The sequence below is a fragment of the Pelophylax lessonae genome, assembly GCF_965119305.1.
Source record: "Pelophylax lessonae genome assembly, chromosome: 2".
NCBI classification, from domain to species: domain Eukaryota; kingdom Metazoa; phylum Chordata; class Amphibia; order Anura; family Ranidae; genus Pelophylax; species Pelophylax lessonae.
In genome coordinates this window covers 57,765,686-57,785,957 of record NC_138769.1, presented here as the reverse complement: position 1 = coordinate 57,785,957, position 20,272 = coordinate 57,765,686, and the positions used below count along the sequence as shown (strand labels likewise).

General features: G+C 38.9%; 1 protein-coding gene across 2 annotated transcripts in view; it reads left to right on the top strand.

Annotated features, from left to right (window-relative positions):
• The window catches only part of EPHA6 (EPH receptor A6), a 1,374,331-nt gene that overhangs the window by 1,115,720 nt on the left and 238,339 nt on the right, over positions 1-20,272 (top strand). For both annotated transcript variants that reach the window (XM_082246035.1, XM_082246036.1), the window contains one exon: positions 7,296-7,481. In XM_082246035.1, coding sequence (XP_082102161.1) covers positions 7,296-7,481 — 186 coding nt within the window. The remainder of the gene's footprint in view (positions 1-7,295; positions 7,482-20,272) is intronic.

The following is a 20,272-nucleotide window of genomic DNA, read 5'->3' as shown; positions in this document are numbered from 1 at the left end:
GGGTAAAAAACAATATATTATAATTGGGTAAAAAAGATATATTATATAGTGGAAAGATTAGGTCATATAAATGAATGGCGATATCTACAGTTAAAACATTTTGTGAGATCCCTGCCTCAACCTATTTGATCTGAGAAAGAGCTGAACCTAGTGGAAAAGCTCTGTAACCCAATACCAAAAATAAAACGTAGTGTATCTCAGATATACAAAATGTTAACAGAGTTCGTGGGCCTGAGGAAACCTCCCTTCATAGAAATTTCAGAAAAAAAAGCTGAGGTTTGTCTTGCCTACAAATAACAAGGCATATTATAAACAGTACTACTTGTAGGTTTACCTTTTTTTTTTTTTAAATAAGGCTTGCAGTCATCATGTAGACACATGATAAAGGAGTGCGCATGCTCAGTAGGAGATTCACACATGCTCAGAAACGCGTCGTGTCCTGGATCCCTGGTGACGTCACACGCTCCTCCCGCCCTGCGTTCCACCCTGCGGCTCAACACAGAAACCCAGAATGACTAGGAGGCTGCCGGCATCTCTTCCTGTCCTGACCACGGGCTCTGCACATTTGGATCAGCGTGGCTGTTCTCTTCACCTGCAGGACATTCTATTATTCTATCGATTGTTTTTTTTTTTTTTTCTACTCTCATCTCGTGAGTTGCCAATTGTTACTGCTTTTTCCCACTTCCAGAGTTGGCCTTCACTTCTGAGAAGAGCTGCCTTCCCCTAAGTGTTCCATATTTTATCCCTCATCAGTGGACACTGATACTGTATATTTAAAGACTCTTCATGAACTCTCTATATCATCATGAACTCCCTATATCATCATAAACTCATACTCTACTCATACTTTATTTGAGTAACACTAGATCTCCCTGAGTGGTTGTCAGCTACCTTTTAATTATGTGGACTATGGTCCCTTTGCATGTAAGCAGGTTCACTGATAGTGGGGGGGGGGGGTACCAGTCCTCTTGTAGGGGACACAGGGGGGCCCAAATAGGGAGGGGGATTTGTGATGAACAACATTTACAGAAATCTTCCTCCAGCAGCTGAAAGCTGATCTCTCTCCCTCTCCCTACTTCCAGATTTTGCATGCTGAGAAAGAGACAGTTGTCCCTCACTAATCCCCCTCCCTGTGTGGCCCCACTCCCAGCACTAGCTTTAATGTTAGCTCTTCTAGATAAGTTTGTTATCTCTGTAACTTTGTTTCTCTCCCTGCAGTTCTTCCTATGCTCCTTGCCCCTTCCTGTATATCTTTTCATCTCTCTCCCCCCATTGCTCTGTTCTCCTGACACAGTCACAGCTGATCAGTTGCATTCCAATGGAGTGAAGAATTTACTGTTATATTGGTTCCATTGCTGCCTTGTCCAAGTATAGTTTAGTGTGCTTTATGTAGCTGGGCTTCCCACTCCTCTCCCCCAGACTGCTTCCTGATCCATGCAACTTTGCTTCTTCTCCCCTACATTGTCAGTTCCCTCTGCATCCATGTATGAACTCCTTCTATTTAACCATTTACTAACTGATCTGGCAGTAGTAAATTCCATTTTTTATTTTGTATCTCCAGGTAAGCCTATAATAGTGCTTACCTGTAGGTAAAGTCAATATCTCCTAAACGTAGCAGCAGGTGATAGCACCAGCACCACTGCATGTGCACTGCGCTCTCAATGGATGACATACAATTCATTGGGAGAGCTGTGCTGTGACCATGACACCCGCGCGCATGCATGTGAGTTACATCATCGCAGTTTTGCCAAACGACTGGAGCCTAAAAACCCAGAGTGAAGACCAGGCGAAGATGGAATCCCTCTTAGTAGTGACAGCACATCGCTAGAGATCTGTTTTTTAGGTTAGAAAATTATAATTAAGGGCTCATTCACACAGGTACTCTGGCTGTGTGAAGGAGGGGTTTGGGCTGGAGCCATCTGTCATTATATGGGGATGCAGCGCCTGTACAAACACAGCTGCAAGCCCTAATTGGACAGGTGTGCAGGTGAGCGGTCCCCAAATGCATATGCCTGTGTTTGGGCTGTACACCTGCATCTACATGCCTGTCAAATTAGGACCTTCAGCTGTGTTCGTACAGGTCCAGGTGGCTCAAGCCACATAAATGGACCACTGATTCAGAGACCACAGTACCTATGTGCATGAGCCCCAAGACCTCATTCACACACACATCTATTTATCAAATCCGTTTCATCTTTTAGATTTAGCAGGAATTACCGGTATGTAAGTTATGTTGTATTTGTGTCTGCTAATAATGATGTTATTGTATTTTTATTGAAATATAGCTTTACATTTTTTTGGGGGGGCCTTGTCAGGTAGTCTGTAAGGAGCCCTGCGATTTCTATAAGCAGCCCTACACGTGAGGCAATGAGTTCCTGCTTTTCTCAGACTATAACTGTTGTGGTCTGCTCTAAACTATAAAGTGCAAATATACTGTAAGTATTGCAAAGATATATCAGTATTTCCCCAGTAGAAATAAAAAAGTATCCCAGGAGATTTTTTCAAATACCAATGTAATATTCTGGAAAAGGTTAGACTAGTGTTTGGAGGGGATGTGCACACATATATACATTAACTTGCTCGTTTATATCTAAAGGGTACTAACCTTGATTTTAACAGTATGAAGAAATATATTTGTCATTATGAAATATTAGAAGAAGTGCCTGGCAAATATTTTTCCTGCCTAATAGACGTTGTTGCATTTCAGCCACTTTTTATAGCCACAGTTTAGAACACATACAGGTAAAGTAATGCAATAAAGTTGAACGAAGGCAGATGTTTGCAACTTAAAGTGACCTAGTCAAGAGAAAAATTTTGGGGATGCTATTGTCTTTCTTTTGTCTGGCTTCAATACTATTGGAATTACAGACCCAGAACAGGCATGCTATAAATGAGTGTCAGAAATGTTTTCAGAGCTTTTATTTTTTTATCATTCTACATTTGTTCCATGTTAGTTACAGCAGAAATCAGCATGACAGCTTGGCAACTAACATTTTCAAAAGGAATGGTCAGCAATGGCAGTCTCCATGGCTCCATCATGACAGGTTAACTTTGAAGCCCATCTGTCATAGAAGACTTCGATTTTTAGGGAGTGACTGCTGCTGAGGGTGAAACAATGACAGGGCCCTTATGGGTAACATACCCTAGCATAACTGTCCTCCCACTTATTTACCATCCAACAAACATCCGACTTATAAACGGAGGGAGATAACAGGAAGTGAGAGGAAATCTACCCCTACAAAGGGAAATTTACTCCTGTAAGAGTTACCATGGGAAAAAGGTGTCCAAACTGAAGATTTATCACCATTTCTTGTTTCCACAGCAACCCAAAATTTTCAAAATCCAATTGTCAAGGGAACAGAAAGTGAGGCGAAATCTTCTGACCAGGGACATAGACAAAAAAAAAAAAAAAAAAGCATCACAGGAGTGTTAACCCTTCCCTATGCTATCCAAAAAAGGAAAAATTATTTTTTTGGCTGGAGCTACACCTCAAAAATATACCTGTTCTGACTTACAATAAAAATAATTTTAAAGCAGAGGCTCCATCCAAAAGGGGTAGCTTCACTTGTTAGCCCCCCCCCCCCACTTCCATATTTGGTACCTTTCGCTGTGCGGCGATCTAAAAATTTCTGGCCCCTCCTCCCTCCCCCGCTGCCTTCTTGCAGACACACAGGTCCCAGAAGACAGTGGGACAAAATGGAAAGTGCAGCGCAGTTGGAAACAGGCTGTGATAGAGAGCACTATGGTTTCTCTGTATCTCTTGGTTATCCACGATTGATGGATATCTGCGGAGGAGTCCATTTGGGTCCAGGTACATCCAGAGGAAGACCATCCAAGTGAGATTCAGAAGGACATAGTTACAGGTATTTGAGGCTCTGTTGTGGAGTCCCTGCTTGGAGGTGAGCGGGCGTTTTAGCCATAGGTGGAGGTCACTGAAGTCACTAGATGATAGGACTGTTTAACACGATTGCATATTGCACGACGGTGGATTTTTATAATTTTATTGGGACTATGCACATTAGATTGTGCTACACTTAATGTGATATTTTTATTTGTGAAGATGCCTGCACCCGGAGCCAATGGAAAGTTCACCTTGGGGTGCCAACATCGCACCCCAGTATTTGTAGCTACTGACTTTTAATTTGTTTTTTCTCCAGGCTGGAACTCCTTTTTAAGAATAAAACTACAGACCCCATCTGGTTTGTTACTCTGGGACTGCCTCTATTACATCCTTTTTTAATATAATTTTATTTTCTGCTTCCAGAGGTTTGAGCCTCTGTTTACTGCTCTGAGTTCAAGAGTCACAACTTTAACCTGTATTTTAACCAAATCATAGACCTTAGAGAAAAGTCAGACTTGACTTTATATGACTATCAGGATCATTTTCTGGCATAAGCATGCATGTTCAGGTAGCCTTAAAAAATATGTTTTTCTGTAGAACAGGGTGGAGAGATTGCTGCAAAGTGTTAGGAAAAACAATAGTAGAGAATAAAAGAGAGGTTTTCTAACCTGCATGACCAATGATTTTCAGAAGATCAGTTAAACAGGTTCTTCCACTGGGCAGCATTCAATCCAGCAAACTAAAGCACTGTGATAGAAGAGATTTGGAAGTACTGTTAGAGGCAACTCTGGGTTAAAGAGGAACTGAACTCTGCAAGATGTGCCAAAAAAAAAAAAAAGAAGAAAAGGGCAGAAGGCACAACACTGGTCACCAGTAAGGCCTCATGTACACTGCAACTTGTAAACGGACGTTTTTGAGCAGTTGGGCGTTTTTTTCAGAAGCCCCTGAACCCACCTCAATGTTATCTTATCTGTCCATGTACACAGGGTCGTTTACAGTCATCTAGAGGCAGTTGAGTTCAGTGTCGTGTTTTAGAAAGCAATTATTTGCGTTCAGGATGTTCAGAACGTGTGTTTACCGGCGTTTCAAACGCAAAAACGCGACCGAACGCGATCACCCGCGTTTAGCGCTCGCGTTTTTCCATTTTAAAGGGGAATGATTTTTTGACCTTTAGAAACGGTTCTGAGCGCAAACGCCCACTAAACGCGGCTGCAAACGCGGCTGAAAACGCGACACAACTGACTTTTTAAATGTCCTTTAAATTCCAGCATTCAAGGGACTTTTTAAAAAGTCCCGTGTACATGTAGCCTAAGTTACCATGCCTTGTTCTGCCCTGTGTCTCAATGTAGCGCCTTGCTCTATCACTTTAGAAACAGTGAGCAGTATAGTAGAGATATTACCAAATCTCCATCCTAAACTCTTAAGACTAGGAGTCAGAGGCAACACTGCAGATATACATCTATAGGCTGCAGTCGCAGGAGAGCCTAGGCACACTCACATAACAGGACAAGAAGTAAACCTGTCAGGGTAATTCTTAGACATTTTAAAACATTTCTAAATGTTATCTATAACAGTTTCAAACATCTTACAGTACCTGTTGAGTACTTCCATTAAAAGTTTGGCAAACTGCCATGATTTTGGCTTTCCATACAAAATAAGCCCCTGTTTACACTAGGGTGTCCTCAGCTTAAAGCTCAAAGCTCCAAAATGCTCAAAAAGTCAAACCCCATGTTTTTAAATTGTCCCTGTTCAATCTTGAGCATTCAGGTGCCTGTAGCTCACCTTATGAACCTCCAAAAGGTACATGAACTAAACCAAAGCAGAATGGGAAGTTTTTGGCCCTATTGACTTCAATGTGAGTATGTGAAAAAAAAAAAAAAAAACAAGCTGTATATAATTGTTTTTCAGGCACTCCCATAATCAAAGTCAAAGGACCAAAAATGTGCAGTCTTGCCCCAAAGAAGCTTTGGTACAGCATTTCATTCGTAGAAACATAAAACATCTACAAAAAAAGCCTTAAAATCCCCTACGCTCAAATGTAAATGGGATCTAAGGGGAGAGGAGCTTTTATTTCACTTCCTTTGTTGTTAACTTTGAATTAAAAATGTCACAGTGCCTATAGCTACAGAGGTAAATGAGAGCTTGTTTTAAAGTGAATTTACTGCTTGTTAAGAAAATACTTTTTTGTGTATAGTCTGCAAACAGGTTCACATTAAGCTTACAATTTCCGTAGACCATTCATTTTGCTTAATAACAACTAATATATTGTCTTTATTCCTAATTTTACTTTAAATTCTCAGCACCGCATTTTGTATTTTTTATGCAAAAGGTAAAGCTTATACTGTATATGACACATTCTTTTTTTATCTTAAAGATTTCTATCTCAAATTAGCTCTATAACCAAGTAAAGGCAATCTACAATTTCTTGTAATAACTAAGTAGGGCAACACACTATTATTGCAGATTTTATTGACAGATCATTGCATTGTACTTACAACAATTGCTTGTCAGATATTTATTGATTTCATTCTAGAAATAGCAATAAATCTGGGTTTATTTTTACTCATTTTGCAGCAAATTCTTTTACTGTAAATATGTTCACGGGTTTCCAGTAATTTACAACAGGTATTAAAGATTCTTTTATGCCAATGAACAAATTGCTGCTATTTTGTATTATGGTTATGATTTGTATTGTAGAATAGAACATTTCACAAAAATATATTATTGAAATTCTTGTTCCCATTACACTTGATGTATTAGGCTGAGGGACAATGGGAATCCTTTAATACATATTACTCAACATTTTGGTTTGGAACTGCTATGACAGTATTTTATAATGCTTTTATTATTATTTCAACTTTAAATAATCACTATGATTACAAAAATTAGCTAAACAATTCCAATTAATTATTAAAGTGTGTTTAGATAACTGATACCCAACAATTATTGGAAGAGATAATAGGGCCAGGTTAGGTATATAAAATATTAAAAAAATAATTAAAATTATAGTTTATGTTTTCAAAGATAAATATTTTTCCTAATCTGTTTAATCATTTATTACAATGCTTAAAGAAGCATTTTTTCTGCTTTTCCATTGGATAACAAAACTTTTTGGTTATTGCTTTATTAGTAATGTTTGTTTACCCAAGAATGGGCTTTGATCCCCATTTTCTCTGGTGGGTTTCAAGACAGACCCTGCATTATGTACATCCCTTGTTAGCTTGAAACTGTTTGGACAACGGCCATTTTCTGATTTTCCTGAGCTTCACCATTTTGAGGATCTGAATATCTTCACATCGCCACCAAAACCAAGAGTTTGTAGAAGTATGGCAAGATATGACTTTATGAAATGTCATAGTTCTTCCTTGTTTACTTCCTTTCTTTTTCTCTTCCCCCTCTCATGACACATCACAATGTTTGTGCTCTTTATAATAAAACCAAACTATCTTTTTAGGGGAATTTGGAGAGGTATGCAGTGGAAGATTGAAGACTCCTGCAAAGAAGGAAATCCCAGTGGCCATTAAAACTTTAAAAGGAGGTTACATGGACAGGCAGCGCAGAGATTTTCTCCGAGAAGCAAGTATCATGGGACAGTTTGATCATCCAAATATCATCCGACTCGAAGGTGTTGTTACAAAAAGTAAGTACTCCTGTCTTTTTGTTGTGCATGTAGACAAGACACTTGTTTTACACAGTGCAGCTCCATCGATCAATCTCTAACTTTAAAAAAAAAAAAAATACATATGTAATATTCCACATTTTTAAAAAGTTTGTATTAGAGCCACAAATATATTATTATACAGTAAATACTGTATTGGTTGTTTGTAAAGCTAAACAGAGTGAAACATAGTTACAGTTTTACATATGTTTTGTATTTTTACCTAAATATAATATATATCATCCTCATGCAGGTTGTGTCACATCTGTATGGAGTGAAGGAGAGCGGAAGCTGATTTAATGTAGGTCTCTGGCTTCAACTCTGTTCAGTTGCCTAAAGTTGACCAAACATTTTCGGACTGTTTTTGGCAAAGGCAGGTGAAAAAGTTTTAGCTGAACAGCGGTTGCAAATAGATGCAGCCACTGTTTGGGTATTCTGACAGCTGGGAACTCCAGCTGTCACAATACAATAGCTGGCAGTACAGATTTGTACACTCATGCTGTTTAGCCTAAATGGAGGAATCAAGTTATTTTTTTTTTTTGTTCAGCCATCAAGCTGAATAAGAAAATCTATCACTGTATGGCCATCTTAAATTTCCTACCCGCTCAAACCTCTGTCCTATTAGTACTTTATCTTCAGAGGACACTACACCACACAGCTGATATCAGGGACATGCGGTGAGGTCAGCGGCTGGTGAGGCACTGGCTAGTATCAGAGCCGGATACACCCTGGTTACTTATTCACAAGTTACGTATTCGATTCTCATTATGTAGGCGATTTCAGTTCTACTAGTTCTACTGGTTTATACTCATTTAACAAAAATACTTACAAACGCCGTCCCTTTAAGATGTTGTTCAGTCACTCTTTTTGTTAAAGCTGGAAACATGTAACCTGTAAAAATTGGAAAGCATTGCCTATGAAGATTACATACTGAAGTTTGGCGCCATTCCACAAGTGTGCGCAATTTTAAAGCGTGATATGTTTGGTATCTATTTATTCGGCGTAACATCATCTTTCACATTATACGAAAAAAAAATTGGGCTATCTTTTAGTGTTTTTTTTTTATAATAAATGTTTTTTTTTTAAAAAAAAGCTAGTTTGAAAAATTGATGCGCAAGTACCGTGTGACATAAAAAGCAATGACCACAATTTTATTCCCTAGGGTGTCTGCTAAAAAATATATATAATGCTTGGGGGTTCTGAGTAATTTTCTAGCAAAAAAATGATGATTTTTACATGTAGGAGAGAAGTGGCAGAATTGGCCTGGGTGACAAGTGGTTAATTGCCATAAGTAAGTAACATACAAATAATTATTATATATTGTTTTTAAGGTAATTTACTATATTTTCAAAAACTGTACTCAAGCAGTTGGCTTAACGGACAAATTACGGAAATATAAAGCGGAGTTCCGGGCACAAAAACAATTTTTTTTTTGTGCCCCTCCGCTAGGTAGAGCTCACCTGAAAAGGAATTGGATAGTTATTTTTATTTTTTTTGTTTACTCACCTTTTTATTGAAGATCGTAAATACTCACCTCTGACTGCTTCCTCCCTCGGAGCCGCGGCTCACCCCGTCACTTCCTGCCTCGCGATGATTCCTGGGAGCTAAACGTCATAGCTCCCAGGAATCAATGTGACGGCACCGGCCCCGCTCGTCATTTCCGGGCGACGCCGCATTCCCCTGCTAAACAGCTTCTGGGCATGCCCAGAAGCTGTTTAGGAATGCGGCGCCGCACCGGAAGTGACGAGAGGGGCCGGTGCAGTGCATTCTGGGACACGAAGACGCGGAAGAAGACAGAGAAGAGGACCGCGCCGGCTTCAGCTGCCCACAAGAGAGATGGAAACACTGTGGAAGAAATTTTCTAAGTAAGTATTTCTTCTAAAAGGTAAGTGCGAACCGGGACAGATCAGAGGCTAGCCATTGTGGAATGTGCTAGCCCAGACTGTCCCGGGGGTATGTTCAGCAAAAAATCATTTCTGTGCCCGGAACTCCGTTTTAAAGTTATAACTTCAAACCAGTAATTTCACAGTAAATAGATATACAATAAATTATTATGTTCTAACACATAGCATAATATTATATTTTACTGCTTGATTAAAAAAAGTACCTTTTCAGCAGCAACAATTCTCCCTCTTAACTGTGTGAGAAAAACATGGGATTATGGGTAAACCTTATACCCATAAACACATGTTTTTCCCTAGTAGGTAAGAGGGCTGGACTGGAAGGGAGCATGTGTCTTTTAGACAGATGCCCCCTTCTATGACACTGCAGTGAGAGGAGAGCCTCCACTGCAGAATTTTGATTGGACAGCTTGGACCAATGGTCCTTTACCATTGATCCAAGGCTCCAAGCTGTCCATTGAGCTCAGTGCCTCTGACAAGAAGAAGAACTGTGAGTCATCCTCTCAGTCTGCTGCAAACAGTGTGTGCAAGCTTGTATTTAAACTGGCTGCGCTGTATGTAGATTCTGCCAGGCTGAGCAAGGAGCCCCGTATCTCCGGAACCATAGGTGCTAGGAGCCCAACATTTTGACCAGTGGTGGGGTAGGACTTTGACTATCTACTCCCCATGATATGATCTGATATGATATGATCCTCAAAGCTTAATCACTTTTTTTTTTATGTTCATGGCTCTGCCTCACCTGTCTCCCCTTACTGCAAGTCCCTGATTTGTGGGTGTTATCAGACGCTGGGAGGAGTAATCAAAATGTAAGAAACAGGAGTGTCAGGTATTGGACATTGCTAAATTGTTTGCCCTTGCAACTACTTCCATGAGCTGAAAATTTAAAGAGACAGCAGAAACGTCTGATATCACAGGAGTGTTAGAAACTGTTTTCCCTGGAATTATACAAGGTATTGGAAAAAAAAGTTTCTGCTGGTATAACTAGAGACTTGCTAGGTTACCGTTATTGTGGTTTTATACATGTGCCTATAACTGAGCTTTGAAGGGAAACTTTCATGAAACTAATTTCCTGGATGGCAACTGCCATGCTTTAGCCTCTGAATAGCTGATTACTATTTTGGGAGACATACTGTAACCTGCATCAAAGCTGAATATATTCTTTTTTATGATAAATTAATTTTGGTGCCAATACTTCAGAACCATGCCATTTTAGCTAGAAGCTCTGTGTGCAGAGTGCATAGAGATGACTCTCTACTTAAGGTTCACACTGCACTTGGATTTTCAACACTGAAATGACTCAATGCTGCACTAAAATAACGTGTTACCAAGGGCCCACTGCTGGAAGATAATGTGTACTGGAACTAGACACCTCCTAGAAGTCATTTTGTTATAAGTATCTTAGCATATTCTCAGAGTAGGTCTGTTTAAAATGTTGTAGACCTCTAATAAAGTTTAATCAAACTGTTTTGAGAAAATGGAAAAAAGCGCAACATATGATATAACTGCATTTATTTTAAATGTTTTTATGAGTAAATATGCCTTGTTTGAAAAGATGTAAATACATCAATGCCATTGTTACAAGATAAGCCCTGTTCATACAGTGTGCTCAATGCCAGGACTGATGCATGGTGCTGTATTAGCAATGAAGAAATATGTAAAAGCGGCAGTAACCTTCCCTTCCTTTGACTAAGCATCTCTGCTTCCTTTATAACTATCTCTGCTGCAGGCTTTCACTTGTCTTGCAGCTAATGAGGCCCTAAAACAATTTTACAATGCATTTAACTGCTCTCTTGACCAAAATCATCTTTTAATTACCATTGAAACAGCAACCTTTTACCCTAGTCTGGTCTGAGATATGTTCAAAGCCCTTCTGATTACATTTTTACTGAACTAATTGCAGCAATTGCCATACTGTCTCAGTGCAGACATGCATTACCTGTATCTATCTATCTATCTATCTATCTATCTATCTATCTATCTATCTATCTATCTATCTATCTATCTATCTATCTATCTATCTATCTATCTATCTATCTATCTATCTATCATCTATCTATCTATCTATCTATCTATCTATCTATCTATCTATCTATCTATCTATCTATCTATCCTCTTTCTTTTTATGTGCTTACAATATCCATTATTTTGTCTGCATTATAAAATTATTGGTATAAGTTTAACTGTTTTTACATAGTGTACTAGTCTTCCCAACTCAATTAAAATTTGCATGCTTCAACAAATTCGGCCATAGACACCTTTAGCCAAATAAGGACATGCCTTGAGCACCAGAATACATTTTTTTATCATACAAAAGGTAAAGTATGACTCTATATTAACCACACATAGAGAGATGTGGTGATCATGTCAACAAATTTTCCATTGCTTCCAAACCAAGAAGGTTTCCGGTAAATTAAATGATAATATAGCCTAATCTGGTCAACAGTAGTGCCTTGCATGGCTATATTATTTAATTATTGTTGAACTTGTGTTCTAAAAACGAAATGCCTTAAATGTATAGTAAAGTATCTTTTGCATGTTACATTAAACTTGAAATCAGTATGCTACTAGCCAAAGATTTAATTTTGATCTCAAGTCTAAGTGGCTACGCCATAGAGTGCTAGGTGATACCTGCAATTTTGTCAAAACGATTTAGTTTGCTTGGAGCCAGAAGGACGCCACCATTTACTGCTCACTCAATGCTTCTGCAGGCTCTTGACAGACGCATTCCCTTTGGGCGCTTTGTAATTGTACTTTAATAGGGTTAATGTGCAAAGGTTGTTAACCCTCTTCTCTCTTTACCAGTATCACCTCATAAATATATATATATATATATATATATATATATATATATATATATATATATATATATATTAGTCTTAAAGAATAATACCAGGCACCAAGTGAAAGCAATAAGTTAACTACTAATATACATAATAACTACTAATATATATAAAATATTATACAAGTTACTGTTCTATGCATACCATGAGCCCTGTTTTCACAGGGTCACTGGGAGTCTACTTAAAGTTTTTTTTTAGGCAGCTCCCTTTGTTTGTACCTCCCGTATCGCCATTATAACTTCCAAAGCAGGCTTAAATCTAATTAGTGGCTAAGAAACGTTTTAACGTTGTCTTTTTTTTTTACATTAGGCCTTCTGTACAAAAAACACTTGAGTGGGTGTGGTTTGGAATAGCCTTCCTGCATCATAAGTAGGTGTTCTCACATCACCAGATTGCTTACAAAGAAGAAGGTTGGAGCATTCTATTACAGCAATGCCTGGATGAAAAATGAAATACTGACTGCATCTTTAGTTACATTTAAAGTTCTGACTGGAGTGTACTTTTAATACAGATACATACTGGCTTAGTTTCATGCTGGATTTTATTTGTGACTTTCCTTTTGATAATTTATCTTATTGTAAAGCTTTTTGGATCATTTTTGTTCCTTTAAACTGTGGTTGCAGGTTTCCAGGTATGATTCATAAAAGGTGAAAGAAATATCATAGGCCATACTTGTCTTACATTTATTTGAGTTATAGATACAGGTAAAATCTCTATTTATTCCAAGCCATGTGTCATAGTTCTAAAACTTTCTTGTGCTTCCCCAAACTTTCTGGTGGAAATAATGGATAACCAAGTTACAATGAGTCAAACGGCAAAAAAAGTTTTTGGAACATTTGACTATTTGAAATCAGATAAAAATCTAACTTTATTTCAAGCCTTAAAAGAATGGGGTAGGGGTACAAATTTGTCATGTTTTTATTGTAGTCTGTGTATCTCATGGGGAAATTCCCCTTTCTGTTTTTCTCTGTGATATCCTGTCACAAGGGGTGTCAATGGAACAGGAAATATGGGGTCCACATTGAAGGCACCTTTAGCAATAAAACTTGGCAGACGTTCTAACACTTCCTCAGATCAATATATTTCCCAATATCTGCCAGAGAGACAGAAAGTAAAGTAAAGTTTGGGGACACAGACAACAATAAAAACCTGAGAGATAAAATAAAGAATAAAACCCTTCCACACTCTAGTCAGATCATGAAACAAAAAATTGCTGCTAGTGGATCTTAACTGGATCCTACAGGAATGATTGTTTACTTTAAAAACCAATGCAAAATGGAAAGAAAGTACAGATTCCATTCAGAATTATATATAATAATTGAATCATTGCCCATTCTTTCCCCACTGGGTGCTCTGTCCCATGAATCATTCGGCAGGTACCGTATGTTTAATTTTAAAACTCATGGGTGAGCACATCAAACCTATATTGGAGAGGAGAAGGGGTAGATCAAGGCCACAGGGAAAATGTGTCAGGTGTTACAGGGGATGTAGTATTACATAGGAATCACCCATTATGTTTTTACCTGTGTCAACAGACTATGTAAATGCCCATGCATAGTCTGTCAACACTGGAAGGGAAGAAATCAGGTTTTATTGTAATTTTATATGACTTAGACCTGCTAGCACTGACATAGAAACATAGAAACATAGAATGTGTCGGCAGATAAGAACCATTTGGCCCATCTAGTCTGCCCAATATATCTGAATCCTATGAATAGTCCCTGGCCCTATCTTATATGAAGGATAGCCTTATGCCTATCCCATGCATGCTTAAACTCCTTCACTGTATTTGCAGCTACCACTTCTGCAGGAAGGTTATTCCATGCATCCACTACTCTCTCAGTAAAGTAATACTTCCTCATATTACTTTTAAACCTTTGCCCCTCTAATTTAAAACTGTGTCCTCTTGTGGTAGTTTTTCTTCTTTTAAATATGCTCTCCTCCTTTACCGAGTTGATTCCCTTTATGTATTTAAAAGTTTCTATCATATCCCCTCTGTCTCTTCTTTCTTCCAAGCTAGACATGCAAAAGACGGGAAGCCACAGTTATGTGGACCGCAGAGACAGTAAATGGTTTCACTTCGGGAGGGTTGTTTTTTTTCTAAAATTGCAGTGAAATATTGTTAAAAATAGTTTAAGTATAAATAGAGCTTCCTGAAGATCTTCTGTAAAGCCAGTGTCAATGGGCTTTTGTTTTGAACTGCTTCTTTCTCCATACAAGTTTATGGGAATACAAATGGAGCTGAAGCAGAGCAAATGCAATTCAAGTGTAAATAAAGAATTCTACATGATCTCAAACTGATGTCAAAAGCCTGCCAACTCAAGCCATAAAAACAATCTGTCAGCAAATAATTAAATACCCCAATTCTGTTGGACCATCGTTATGATGAATAGAAATAAGGTGTACAGCGCTACATACATGAAACACAGAGAAAATAATAAAGGAGGAAAAAATTTATATATCTGTGCCCATAGAAAGCCAAAGGTCAGCCCCAAGAACAGTCCATAAGTCCACAGCAAATAATTTTCCTCTTTGATGGAAACAATCAGCAGAAATGGAGGAGAATCCAGCACCAAGAGAATCTGTTCCACAGACAATACAACACCACGTGCTCTGAAGAAGATGTCTCCTTACCAGAAAAATTGACCCTCGGTTAGGAGTGGTCAAAAGGACATGTGTTAGGGTGACAGACTCTGAGTGTATAGAACACACATCCAAGCTCCGGTCAGCAGTCGAGTGTCATTACATCTGTAAAGATGGTCACTCAACAGCACTCCCACTTCTCCCAATACTTGTCAGCTGGATAAGCCAAGTGAACCTCCAAAAACAAGGGAGACTCCAATGGTGTAGTACGTACAATTTATTAGCATAAAAAGTCACAATTGGAAACTCACATGTCAGCAGATAAAACGAACAGGAAGACCAAGATGGCCACGGCAGTGGGCGTGTCTACGTGCGGGTGGCACTGACGCGTTTCGTCATCACGGGGACGTTGTCAAAGGCGTCGTTATGATGAGCTACCTTATTGGTCAATAGGAATATGCAGGGGATCGTAAGGGGACGGCAGGCTGTGGCAATATCAGACCAGGACTACCTGGTCCTTTGCCAACAAAATTGCCTCAGCATTTGACAATAGGGGCAGGGTTTTGTATGCTGCCACAGGTATGTATTTTTTCTCAATTACAGTTGTGAAGAAAAGCCTCATCTATGAGCCATGTGAAATAACATAGAAATATGTTATTTCACTATGTGAAATAACAGTAAAATATCAAGGACAAAAAAGACCAAAGCCTATCATGTGCTATCTACTCTGATACCATTACAGTTCTAAAATTTTCTGCTGCTCCATTAGATAACAAAAAACCCCACTGAAGGAAATTACAATTTCTGATCAAGATAGAGGAATACAAATTCTCTCTTTACTATATCAATTGCAGTCAGATTAATCCACCATGAAATCTTATTGATTCTAGTAGGTTCCATATTTTTTTTATAAAGGCATACACATATAAATGCTCCATTAGCCTAAATTCAATAAACACTCACAAACTTTAATGTTGTCTGAACTGTATACTAGCATGTTGCTAATACCAGCATTGTAGAACAATATTAATTTTCCTGTTGTTTGTATTGGCTACGGTCGGTGACATTTACAAAAATTAGCGAAAGTTAAAATGTTACTGTGTCTTACCAAAACATTCTAGTGTGTTTGGATTAAGTATGTCCTCTATCTCAAGCATTTTTCCCTACAGGCTCATTGCTCTGAGGATCAATGCTAAATGTTGAAGGAGTAAGTTTGCAGAGGGCAGCACCTGAGATAGGGTGAATATTGTAGCAAAAGATGTAAAAAAAAAATATTAAGCTTCAACTGGGCTTTATCAGACTGTTGTTGTTCTCTGCTTTCACTGAGTTTACCCAGAAATGTGTACAGTAGGTATAAGCAAATTAAGAGCTTTCATTTCCAGAAATTCTGCAAAAATTGCTGTTTCAGCCAAAAAGTGTTGTTTCAGCCAAACTTTGCCATTTTGCTAGGAGTCAGTGGAGAAGGCAAAATTACAATATTTTGGCTGTTTATCAGGGGTGCAATAAGGTAGACATGGTTCCTGAATGTTACAGGTTTTGGAATCTCTTTACAACTATCCTGGGGCTGTTCTTGTGCCAAAAAACATTCCCTCACTCACAGTGGTGAAAAAAGTCAAATAGAAAAATAAAGGGAAATAATGCTGAAATGCATAGAAATTAACATACAGTAAATGCAAAGAAAACTTAATGAAATAAATTAAAGTACAATAACCCCCCAACAAAAAAATAAATAAATAAATAAATAATCACAAAATAAAGAGGGGAAAAAAGAGTAGATTATTGGTGGGTGGAAATTTGGTGGGGTTTAGCTCTGGGGAGTATGGGTTGGTCTCAAGTGCATTCAGAATTAGAAGGTCTTGCATAAGACACAGGGTTTTCATTAAATTGAATCCCCAAATGGAATTCTTTGTAATACTCACAGGTGTAAACGTGGAATGCTTTACCCATTGGGTGTTTCGTGGAAAAATACAGTCTTCCAAATGGGTGCATGGTGGTCAAAGTTCAAACATTATGTGCTTAGGACATTGCTGTACCATACTCTACTGCAACACATCCCTGATGCACATGCATTGCATTGCAATACATAGTAATACCTAATACCTGACCATGTGTTGTGGTGTGCTGCATTGGAAAGAAAAACTGTTCAAAAAGAAATGAGCTGTCTTAGCACAATGCATTAACAGGAATGGAGAAGTGTGAATAGGCCCTCAGTCTTGATCCTGTGCTGAAACTGTTATCTTCCGTGTTACACATATTTCCCATTAATCGTTGCCTGAAGTCACCCTCCTTACACTTGTATCCAATCAAATCTCTCTTTTTTTTTTTGTACAGCTGACCAGAATTATTTGCCTTGTGCCGATGAGGTCACAAGAACATAAAAATACTGTCCAGGGGTCAGTGTCCTGGTTCACTAAATATTCCATGAGGCTTTAAAAAGAGCTTGCATGCCTGCTATATATAAAGTGCATTACCCAGAAGCCTTTCCCTTTTAGAGAGGATTATTTTGTACTTGGTACTCCTATGACATCACTATTTTAGGTAGTTAACAGTGGGCATCTTGTACTACCCTCTTTTTGGTATGACTTTTAGTTTGTAAAGTTTAAAATGCCTGACAGGTTCACTTGAATGGATTCCTATTATTCCGGATGTGAATAATTTGACTTGTTTCGTCCCGGAAAAGCTTGGGCTTGTTGTTGCGGAGAACGAGACTGATTGATTGACATCTCTCAAGGGCAAAATACTATTTTAGTTATACCATTTCCAAAATGTGACAGAAAAGAAATTAATATATGAGCCAAATAGTTAAGCTGAGAATGATGAATGTGACAAGGTGTAAGGAAGAAAAATTACTAGCATCATTTATATTGAATTCAAATATTACAATAGCACAGAAAAAGCAAGGTTTTATTGAATAAAGCAAGCTAGTGTGATTTTAGTGATGTAAAAATTAAAGCCGCCATCATGTATAGTGGAAGGACTCGTCATGTGATAAATGTACATGTCACTCGGATTCCAATAAGTATGGATGGACTCATCTGTTGCACACCGGCTGTACAATTATCACCATCACATTGCAGGCAGACGAGCTATGGAGGGGTTTACAAGATTTATTATTTAGAATGACTCTCAGTATTCCTGTCGTGCTCCTTACTCAGAGGAAGGCAGCTGAAAATAATGTCAGTGCATGCTGTGCCAACTTCATGTCACAATACGGATCCCTTCATTGTGTTAGGCTGCCATACAGATTCAGTTGTCAAAAGCTGAAATGTTCTCAGTGGCTTAAAGGGAATTTGTGACAAAGCTAAATACCAGTCTCAGAAACCTCTGATGGAAGCTGCCACCTTCGGACTCACAGACTGCATACTATTTTTGTAATAGGGTGATAGGTAGTGAAGAAAAAGACACAGCAAACTACCTGCAACAGAACAAAAATAATACAGCAGTGATATGGACAAGAAACAAACCGGGTACAGAGCTTGGCGACTGTGAGAAATAAATATGCGCCACTCGAAACGCTTTTGTAGAAAACCTGTGTTTTGTCCATGCAAATAAACAGGAATATAAACAGGTTTGCTTTAAAATGCTTGTCAAGGCAAAAAAAAAAAAAAAACCCTCTTGATCTGTCAGAAATGCACTCAGCTTCTAAGCCCTACTGGGGGATGGCAACACACACTATTTTTATGGTGTCAGCCCTGCCTAGTATCTTTTGCTAAACTACTTATTCACTCTTAATTTCAGATCTCTACAACATAAGGGATCATTCTGTAGTTCAAGATAAGTACTAGGAGGGCTGTTTGAGATAACACAGGACAGCTCCGAATTTCTGGCAATAGCAGCATGTTTTGTTTTGCTTTTTTTGCACTCAGCAAATGTAAAAAAAAAAAAAAAAACTTCAAACTGAATAATAAAGAGACCAAAAAGGGATAAATAATTTCAGAGTTAGGCCCCTTTCACACGGCTCCATTCCATCAATGGAGCTGTCTTGCTCAGCGGGGGATCGATCCGCCGATCCCCGCTGAGCAGGCGGATGACAGCTCCGTCTCTGCTCTGTGTGTGGAGACGGAGCTGTCAGAGCCCCGCTGTCCTCTATGGGGGAATCAGATGAGAACGAACCGTCTGATCCACTGGACAGATGGAAAATAGGGTTTCAAACTGTCTGGATTTGACGGACAGGATCGGATCGGATGGCAGCGGGTGTCAGTGGACATGTCTCTGCTGACATCCGCTGCCCCATAGGGATGCATGGGGCATCCGATCAGGTCCGCATAAAAAAACTGACAGGGCGGATCTGATCGGACCGTATGTGTGAAAGGGGCCTTAGGGTTTACATCAATTTATTTTCCCTACCCCAGTAAGCCATAATGACTTTTGCTTCAGTCCCCATTCTGTTCAGTTGCCAGGAGTAAAAAAAAAATACCAGATACTTTTGCATATGGAGGATTACCTCCATGTAACAACTCTGAGCCAATCACAAAACATGAGTACTTTTACATTACATCTGCTTAGGTTATGACTTGACAGGCTTGAATAGGGTAGCTTCTCTTGTTCCCACTAGCTAACCTGAGTGGCAGTGTAAAATAGGAAATTTGAGTATGAACTGCTAGGGAGAAGGTGTAAAAAACCAAACATGTTTTACTTTAAAGTGGGAGTAAACTTGTATGTTTTTTATCATTAGGTAAGCCTATAATGAGGTTTACCTATAGGTACAGTAAATATCTCCTGTACACCGTTTAGGAGATATTTACTTTAGATGAAGCCGGTGTTGTCCCCCGACGCATGCACAGTGAAGGAACGGCATAGTCATACCCGTGCTGTTACCATAGAGCTGTACCGTAAACAGCGACTCATTCGCATGACGTCAACATGACTCCGTCATTCATACTGCTGAAACCTGTGAACCTAGAAGGAAGACCGTTTGAAGATGGAAGCCCCTTCAGCGGTAACAGGGTGCCACTGGAAGGCTTCATTTTCAGGTAAGTCTGTCATAATGCGCTAATATGCGATGCACACTAGCTCTAAGTGTAGTATCTCTCTGGTGCTTCATTCCTCTGTTATCAGCATGAGTCCCTTCTGAGAAGTTGGAGAGAACTCAGCACATAGCTTATCTATTCACAGCACAGTTCTGCTATGTGTAGAGGGGGGGGGGGGTTCCTTTCACCCAATCAGCTCTCATACAGTGTATCAGAGCTGCAACTTCTGCTCTGCACCCCTCCTCTGTGATACTAACAAATGCAGGATTTTAGCACATTTGAAGGATTGTAAAAAAGAAAGTACTGCAGATAAACAAGTAAAACCTATGTAGGAGAGTATTTTAGAGGGTTTACAACCACTTTACTGCCTTAACTTTATTTATTTATTTATTCTTTGCCGTGGCTTACTACCGCTTTGAAGAATATTGTTGGATGAGCCAATAACAAATTACAGAGCGCTGTCTCCCCCCCCCCCCCCC